Below are 9,538 nucleotides of genomic sequence, written 5' to 3'. Positions count from 1 at the left end.
TCCAGAAATACCCTTTCCCGATTCTCATTAATTCGGCGTTCCTGAAGCTGGCTGATGTTTTCCGAGTGGGGTGAGTAGCGTCAGCCGGTTCCTCTCCGTTCACATCTCTGGTCCGTAGTGATGCTCTGTGTTTTGGAGCGGTGCTGCGTTGGAGCCCGGGCAGCCGCGGGGTTGTTCTGCTTGCCTGGTCGTACCACAGCGGTGCCTCCTCAGCTGAGGACAAGTTGTGCTTGACTGAAGCTTGCTTCCCCATCTTCAGTGGGCTTAAGTGGCTGTGAGTGATCAGTGACACACTTCCCTCCCATCCCTCCCGATTTGAGGATTCACTTGCTGACTGGTTTAAATTCACTGGTATAAAATTTGGACAGCTTTCTAGCATGCTTTCACCTCTGTCTTTACTGGTACTGTTATTCACACTAGCGAGGTCAAATATAGCATAGTGATGTCCCATGCTGCAGTCACACCTTTGATTGCAGAAGAGACATTGTCTGGAGCTAGTGAGTGAGGCTGTAATGCAGTAGAATTCTTATCAAATTCCTAAAATAAGTGGAATTACATCAGAGATAAATTTTGCATACTGTGGCTGTAAAGAAGCTGAAACTGGCCCACTATAGCCACATTCAAGTTCATAATTAATAAAGAGATGAATGATCATATAAGCAAATTCCTTCTCTAAGGAATGTTAATAACAAAGCTGGAAGTATAGCTTTTCCAAGTGCCTGGTGTCTTAAATTATGCATGTGGTGGAAATTGGGCTACTTTGTACTAGCTTACAAGTTGTCTGTTGCTGTTGTGGAATCTTTACTGGTGGCTTCAGGAGGGAAAAGAAATTGGTTCACACCTGGCGATGGCAGTTAGACTTCTCTTAGTACTGGGCTGGTTTTCTAGCAGAATTAGATCCCTAAGTGCACAAACCAGGCATCTGCTTACACTCCTTCTCACTGTTGTCAGCAGGTTCGTTTTCTTGGAATTTGGCCTAAATTTGACACTAACTATACTAGAAAATAAAATGATAGTGTGTTAATAGTCTCTGACTGTATCAGTCTAACTAAATATAATGTGTCTAAAGCATGGACCTTTCCTTGTTTATTCTCAGAAGTTTTTTTTTTAAATAATTCTGTGTTTAAGTTGTTTGAATTTTTATTATAAAACATATAAAAGCCTGATAAATAAATGTATGTGTCTTCCAATAGAAACAACTTTCTGAGGCTGTGTGTGCTGAAGGTTACACAGCAGAGTGAGAAGCACTTAGAGAAGATCCTGAATGTGGATGAGTTTGTCAAAAGAGTTTTCTCAGTAATTCATAGCAATGATCCGGTTGCTCGGGCTATTACACTTCGGTATGTATTACATAAATAAACTTAATTTACTTCAGATCTCTAACTAATTATTAGTATGCTAGTCTGGAGTAACAAAATCTGCAGCTACCACGAATGAAATGTAGGAGGCGTCTTACACATTGCTCATAGAGTTAAAAGCAAAGACCTGTGTCTTTAAAGGGAGTGAACAATAAGGATCTGTGATCAGAACAAGGTTATTAACCATTTATGATGGTGAGAATTTTGTGGATGGCAAAAGAGAAATGGCATTGAAATTTTGCGTACTCAAGAGAAGAAAATAAAGCTGTTGTATGCATAACCCAGAGGAGTAGCTATATGCAATATGTCCTGTGTTGCTTTTGATACATTTAGACCAGGACCAAAAAGAAAGTGCTTCCTTACATGTCAAAATAGCTTTTGTTAACTTGTAGCCAAAGCATATTTATGTGAACCTTATTATGCTTGCACCTATTTTTCATTCGTTGTTGTCCTAGACATTTACTTCTCATTGGTCTCCGATCAGTAACTCCTAAGGAAGTGCCATTGTATTAATTGCTTTGTACTTTCTGGGAATCAAATGGAAAAAAAAACCAAAACAAACCAAAACATCAAAATTAAACTGTCTTTAAAGTTACTGTCCTGCTGCTTTGGTGTCTGTGTCTTGTAACACTATCATGATCATCTTAACTACATCTTCCAAATCCTGTGCAAGTGAATTCAGATACGAAGAGAGCACTCTTATTTCTCCCTTTGCATTCTTTTCTTCTATCCATCTAGAGCTGGTACTAATTTCACTACTGAAAGATGAGAGGTGTTAACAGGGGTTTGTTTGATTAACTCATATGTCCATTTTTTTTCTTCTTTTGATGTTTTATTTGAGATTATGCTTTAACACTGGTGTCCCAGAAAACTGTAAATACAGTATATCTACATGTTTTCTTGAAATTTCCCTTCAGTATTCTAACATAAGATTACAGTTATTGGCTGGTGTTGAGGGCTCTCTTTACAGACTGCTAGAAGTCCCAGAATCTTCTCAGTTTGAAAAAATACTTAAATTACTCATCAATTCGCAGGATGCATCAAGTGAAAGGTTAAAATGACTGTTGGTTTAGCTGTTTCAGATTAAAATCTCCAGTTGATTTTTGTCTGCTTCCTTAAATAGTGTCAGGAAGAAAGAACATGCTGAAAGACAGATCTGCTAAAACAAAACTGTGTCTGTGGAATTTAATTCCTAGATAACTGCGTGTAAATATTTGCACAGAGCTCTTGCTAAAATTACCATCAGTGCAAATCCTGCATTCATTCTTCTCTTAATTGGATGATGCTAAATATGTCTGAAAAGTACCTTTGAGATATTCTTAGCAAAGTGTAGGTTGCTTTGCTCTTTTTTTTAGTAGTTACACAAAAGGTATTACACTATTCCCAGTAATAACGTTATCTCACATCAGCAAAAGATCTTGGAAGCAAATGGTGAAAGTCAGATATTTGTTTGCTTGATCATGTTAACACTCTAAAAACTTGGCTTTCTTAGCATGTGGTTAAAATTTATGACTGTTCAGACATTTCTCACTTATTTACTTCTGCAGTCTTAATTGGAAGAGGGGTAGAAAGGGTGGAAACAGTTCTCTAAATGTTTTTTTTTTTTTTTATCCCTGTAGACTACCACATTTCTGAATTTATAGCCCATGATGTGTATTTAATGTGTGTCTGAAAATAGCCATCTGTACATTTTAGCATTAAATCTGTTGGATTGATACCAGAGCTTGAACATAAAATCATCTTAAAAATACTTATTCCCAGTGTCATAGCGCACTTTTAATTTTATAAGAACTCTAGGTAAGTTTCTCATTGTGCCCATTTCAAGCTAAAAGATAGCAAAATGTAATTAATTTTTAATTAAACCACTGACATAACCCACATGACAAAATTTGTTACATTTTAATTATATGCCTACTTTCAGCATTTGTTTGTTTCTGTAATAGTCATGAAAGAGCACATATTTATATAAAAATAGTTTTTTAACCAGTTCTTTTACATTTCTATTTGGTTTCATCTTGCATTTCTTCATGATCACTGTTCTTCCTGATTTTGCTGTGACTTATTTGTGTAGGATGTTGGGCAGTATGGCATCTATTATTCCAGAAAGGAAGAATGCACATCACAGTATTCGTCAGAGTTTGGATTCCCATGATAATGTAGAAGTTGAAGCTGCTATATTTGCTGCTGCCAACTTTTCTGCACAATCAAAGTAAGATGTAATTTTTTTTTGTTTGTTTTTCATATTACAGAGAATGGAAACTCCATTGACACTGACATTCACAAACCCAAATATTTCCTTCTATAGTGCTAACCATGTACTTATAGCAAAACATTTAATTAATGTGCCATGACAGTGTTGTATCTGAGTGCAAGTTTAGAAGATTTTTTTATTTTCCTAAAATAGTAATGGAAAGCTCATTGATATGGAAATGCAAAGTGTAATAGCAGCTTTAATCAAGGATTATTTTACAGAAATTGCATTAGGGAAGAAAATGTTGTGCTGCTTGTCACTTTGACAAATTTTTGAGAGCTTCCATTTTATCATTCGATCGTGCCCATGTGCAGGAGTTTAAAATCGAATTAGGTCTTGGCAAGCACTCTTTTGTGAAATTTTTTATTGTTAAAACACAATGTTTAGTAGTTTAGGTTTTATTTATTTATTTATTTATTTTTCATTTCACCTGGTACTTTGTCTTTTCTCTACAGGGATTTTGCTGCTGGAATATGTAATAAAATCAGTGAGATGATTCAAGGTACATATGTATATTGCATGATAAAAGGGAAGAGATCTAATCTCTCTGAGAATTCTTTATTATCCATATGTAAATATTGGATATCAGAATGTTGTTTCCCTTATCCTCTGATGATTCTAGTTCTTAAATTAAATGAGCTAACCAGTAATCTAACGTTTGGCTCTTGTGTCCTCTTAAAATTGAAGTTCTCAAAACACCTGTTTGGTAAAGAATAAAGAATATTAATGTATAGTACAATTAATAAACTTACATAGACTATCACCGGTTGCTTCAGCTGAGTTAATATGTATGTTACTTGCAATGAAGCAAGGAGCAGCCTTCTCAAAGAACCATGAAGGTGCTTGATACCACTGTCGTTATGCTGCTAGCTAGTAGATGAGTTATTTGAAGCTAATGCAGGTGCCTACACAATCTGCGTTCAGCAGTGACAGCAATGCAGACGTACTGTGTGCCTCAGTACTGCCAAAAGCCAGTACAAAGGACTAACGTTCTGCCTGTGTTTCTCTTCCTTGCTGCAGGTTTGGCCACACCTGTGGACTTGAAGTTGAAGTTGATCCCTATTCTACAGCACATGCATCATGACGCTAGCCTTGCCTCCAGCTCCCGGCAGCTGCTTCAGCAGCTGGTAACGTCATACCCCTCTACCAAGATGGTCATTGTTACTCTGCACACCTTTACTCTGCTTGCTGCTTCTTCTTTGGTTGACATTCCTAAACAGGTAATTCTTCCTAATTCATTCCTTCAGCTTAAAGTACAGAGTACATTTAGAAAAACCTCAGATTCTAGCTGATGCTGAAAATAAATCATGATGGATATGCTGGGACAGTTGCTCCTATGTGCTATGGAGAAAGAATACCCTGAAAACTGCTGCTGCTTTCATATATTTTGCCTTCTCTGGTCCCATTTCCAGATAGTCCCATCAAGCACAGCAGTGCTTTTTTAGAGATCATCACCTGTCTTTCTTTAAATCAGTTGGGATTGAAATAAACTAGGATCAGTCAGCATTTAGGAAAGCAAACACCCAGACTTTTTCTGAAAACATTTCATCTTACCTGTAGAACACAGGCTTCAGTTTTCCCTGCTTTATATTCCCTTGGGTCATGAGTCTCCCTTTTGCCTTCCTTGCATGCAAGTAAATGAATATTTCAATAACATAGAGTGCATTTTAAATTGTATTTCTTGAAGAACTCTGAGGAATTAGAATCTGTTACTATAATTTAGGACTATAAACCTAAGTTGTGGGAAAGCAGTGATGGAAAAATACAACACTTTTATGTTCTGATAATGTGTTTTGTGGATGTGATTTATATAGCAAGTCTGAACAGAGTGACATTTGAGATTCATCTAACTAATCCTTGTAAAGTAGTTCTGAAAATCTGTTTGCTTTCTTTCAGTCCTGTACAGCTATGGAAGGCTGGTGTCTGTTATATTAGACTAATGGCATTGATCTGTCTGAAACTTTTATTTTTCATGTGGCTAATTTCTGTATTTCAGAAAATGCTTTTGATAGTACTGAATTTAAGATGACTGAAACAACATCAGAACACTGGATGTTCATGTTTTTTATGGCAGTAAGCAGGGTGATTTAGGCCGTGTTTCTGCAACACAACAGCCAAGCTGCTTAACAGTGATGTAGCCAGGGTGGGGATGGGAGAGCAAAACCATGACCGGCGTGTTTGTGCTTTTTCATGTGCTGGCTATTCCATCTCTGTAGATTTGCAGGAAATGAACACAAAAAAGGACATCCAGTTAAGTGTCTCTGAATTTGAGATAAATCCTTTGGAGGGGGTGGGTAAGCAATGTCTTTGGGTTTTTGGGGTTGTTTTGGTAACTGCTGAGATATACAGGGTATGTGTGTGTTGCTATCTGTTAACTGCAGGTCATGCAGAATTAGCATCAAATGCCCAGAATAGTTGCTAGTAGCATAACTGGGACAGTACAAGGTGTTCACTGAGCTTCTCAGGGATGTTTTATGGTATTTCTGTGAGTGCCAAAACAGTTCTCAAGGCTTCTCAGATATGCAGGATAATACAGAGAAGGGTGCATGAACAAGGAGAGCAGGATGGTAGAAAGCGGCTGTCAGACTGTTTTAGCTTGCCGTGACATCGCAGTATAAGTAGGGGTTTTTCCATGTGGCAAGCAATCAGACAAATAAGGCAAGATAGTTTTAGCTGAATATGCTCAAAATTTCTTCACAAGTACTTCTGAAAAGACTTCTTTCTAGTAGCATCTCTCTGTTAAACAGTGGATTTGCTTTGTTGCAGACGCAGCTTTTGTTGCAGTACTTGAAGAATGACCCCAGGAAGGCTGTGAAGAGGCTTGCAATCCAAGATTTAAAGTTGTTGGCCAACAAAACACCACATACATGGAGCAGAGAAAATATTCAGGTTTATACTTTTTTTTTTTAAGCTAAAGTTTATTATGAAACTTTGAGATTAGTTGTAGAATTCTTTCTAGAAGAACAATTTGTGAGGTAAAGGAAGGAAGAACATGCATCTCCATATCTTTAAGTTAGGTTACTCTGACAAGCAGAGTAGCCAAGTATTGATGAACAGTTCACAGAGTCATAGAATACCCTGAGTTGGATAAGTTGACCTATAAGGATCCAAGTTGAAGTATTATAACTGAGGAAAGGCGTGTCATGTAGCAGACCTTTTTACAGTAAGGGAATAAATCTTCCATCTGACAAAACTCATGTCATCAGCAAGGTATACTTGAAAGGAAAAATGTAATTTTGACTTCATTTCTTAGGATTAATGTCTCATTTTCAATAGTATCCTTGTGACTCCTGTTGTATGAATGAGACCCTAGAAGGTGTATATAGTGCATCTGTGTTATTTGGGGAAACAGTTGTTATATTGTAGATTGTGTTGCTGCTTTCTTTCAATCACAGTTGCATATGAACGTTTTCTTCTCCTTGTCTTTTCCCTTTTATGGTAGAAACTTCACTCTTCAGAGCTGTATACTTAAATAAAACCCTGCAGGTTGTTATGAGGCAAAATAATCAGTATACCTCTAAGACTGGAGAACTATCTTAAAATCTTTTGCAGTATTTGACCAGTAAGACCTGATAATATTTTTGCTACTGATTTTTTTAATTAATAGATGACTTGTGATTCATGTTCGCTAGCGTATGAGACCCAGTCTGCTAAAACAGATGCTTTTGATTTCAGTATAGTATTTTTTGTGGAAAAATCTTGACTCTCAAAACTTCTCACAGATGAGTGCAACTGAATGTTTAATACAGATAACTCATGGGACTTCCTTCCCCCTGTGTCTTCTCTCTGGCTAATCTTTAGGCACTCTGTGAATCTGCTCTTCACACTCCTTATGACAGCTTGAAGCTGGGCATGCTCTCTGTTCTTTCCGAGTTATCGGGGACCATTGCCATTAAACAGTACTTCAGCAGTGCTCCGGGTAAGAAAACTGGATTAGGTTATCCTTAGCATTTCTAATGGGTTGACTATCTACTGATGATCAGTTTCTTCTAAACGCTTTGTAGCGTATTCTTAAACTATTTTTGAACTTCAGAACAGTAGCTGAGAAGTCAGACTGTGTTCATCATATGTAAACTTAGAATGGGGTACTCTATACCCATGAACAGTCATGGTTTAAGATTTTGTTCTGGGTTTTGTGGGTAATATGCTATATGAAAGGTTTTTTTACTTTTGGGTCTTCAGCTTTTCTTCATAAAATGAAGAAATGTAGTGCCTCTCAAATGGCTGACCTGCATTCTGCTTAAGGTGCTTTGAAGCCATGGATTAGCATAGTTTTTGAGTAGTATGGAGACTTAATAGTGTGAGCATGGGCTGGTGTGTTACACTGGCACAGTGAAGTTATGCCATCCTTGTGGGAATGACCTGCCTTGGTACCAGGTGAAACTTTCTGCCTTGTGTCTATATTCTGGAGAAACAGAGTAGACATTTTAAAGCGATTCAAAGTACCTTGTTCTTAAAATACTATTTTCTTTTTTCTCCTTGAAAGCCAGACTGCCCTAATGATTATTATGATCCCAACTACCTAGGCTGCAGAAATGGAGAAAAATAGTACATCCTCTTCAGTCATTCTGGCATGTCTTAATAATTAATGTGCTTACCAGCTTTTTTTAATCAGATATAATAGTTCTTAAGGCAATATTTCTCTGAGTCCCATCCTTTATACTCAAATATTCTTTCTTATGTATGTCTAGTATAGTGTTCAGGAATGGAGAGAGAAGCTCTGTTTGTGTGTAGAGAGAGAGAGAGATGTTTTCATCCTATCCTTTAAACATAATCCTAAATTTTATTTTATTTTATTTTATTTTTTTTCCAGAAATGTATTTGAAAAGATCTGTGGTGTAATTACTGTGCTGTTTTATGTCCTGTTTGCCTTGTCTTTATTTAGGAACAGCAACTACAACTGCGCGATCTTTTGATTTAGTAAAACTAGCACAGGAGTGCTGTTACCATAATAACCGTGGCATTGCAGCTCATGGTGTGAGAATTCTGACTAATATATCAGCCTCTTGTCAGGAAAAAGGTAAATGAAAGCAAGGACAATTAAATGTGTCTGTTTACAGTCAGGCTTATGCGCTTAACATGTATTAACTAGTCTTGTCTGTGAACCTGTCTGTAAATCTGTCTGATCCTTCATGCTGGTTAGGGACAACGGGAATTATAATCTAATAGAAAATAGAGGTATATTTGTATGTATGTATGTATTTGTATGGATTTGTATGTAAAATCATACTCTGTATGATTTTATGAATAGTTGGGAAGATTTAATCTTTGCCTAGTTCAGAGAAAGTTACTGGACACAACAGAACTCATGTGGAATAAATGCTTGTCTTGCGTTTGCTGTAAGACTAGTAAATTGTTTGCCAACCTTTGTAAACTCTTTGCTCAAAGTCTGTTGCAAAAGAATAACAGGGCATTTAGAAGTCTTATTCCAGAGACTTATGCTCAGTCTACAAGTGCCACAGTTGGTGTGACTGCTGAATAGTTACCTGAGATATGGAATGGTAGAATTGTTTCTAAACAGACTAAGGTAAGGCAGAACTATTAGGAAGATGCTTCAGTCACTACTGCAACACGAGTGCAAGCATTACACCAGTTATCGCCCGAAAACCCAACAGGGAACTAACTTACTCTGGTTTTCTTTTCTTAGATCTTCTGCCTTTGGAACAAGATGCAGTTTTTGGCTTAGAAGCTCTTCTTGTTCTTTGTAGTCAAGATGACAGTCCAGGAGCTCAGGCAACCTTAAAGGTACATTACTGTTGTCTTCCCCTAGCACAGCTGTAAGTTATAGTAATAACTTGTATAACGGAAAGGCTAGTGTGCACCAGATCCTTTCTGGTGAAAGCATAACATATGGGAGGGAAATAAAGATTTTTCTGTGTTTTGCCCATAATCAGAGTTCAGAGCGGTAGAGAAACTGAGCACAACTCTG

The 9,538-nt window shown here is 37.2% G+C and overlaps 1 protein-coding gene across 1 annotated transcript in view; it reads left to right on the top strand.

Annotated features, from left to right (window-relative positions):
• Positions 1-5: 5 nt before the first annotated feature.
• The window catches only part of INTS7 (integrator complex subunit 7), a gene marked incomplete at its 5' end in the record, with an annotated part of 22,253 nt that continues 12,720 nt past the window's right edge, over positions 6-9,538 (top strand). Inside the window, 9 exons of the mRNA XM_010173191.1 lie at positions 6-70; positions 1,194-1,340; positions 3,430-3,567; positions 4,065-4,111; positions 4,630-4,829; positions 6,376-6,498; positions 7,411-7,528; positions 8,495-8,629; positions 9,257-9,354. Of these exons, the coding sequence (XP_010171493.1) occupies positions 6-70; positions 1,194-1,340; positions 3,430-3,567; positions 4,065-4,111; positions 4,630-4,829; positions 6,376-6,498; positions 7,411-7,528; positions 8,495-8,629; positions 9,257-9,354 (1,071 nt within the window). The remainder of the gene's footprint in view (positions 71-1,193; positions 1,341-3,429; positions 3,568-4,064; positions 4,112-4,629; positions 4,830-6,375; positions 6,499-7,410; positions 7,529-8,494; positions 8,630-9,256; positions 9,355-9,538) is intronic.

The sequence above is a fragment of the Antrostomus carolinensis genome, unplaced genomic scaffold (genome assembly GCF_000700745.2).
Source record: "Antrostomus carolinensis isolate BGI_N321 unplaced genomic scaffold, ASM70074v2 scaffold28028, whole genome shotgun sequence".
Classification (NCBI taxonomy): Eukaryota; Metazoa; Chordata; class Aves; order Caprimulgiformes; family Caprimulgidae; genus Antrostomus; species Antrostomus carolinensis.
Note: the sequence above shows the minus strand (reverse complement) of the source record. Positions and strands in the feature narration are given on the sequence as shown.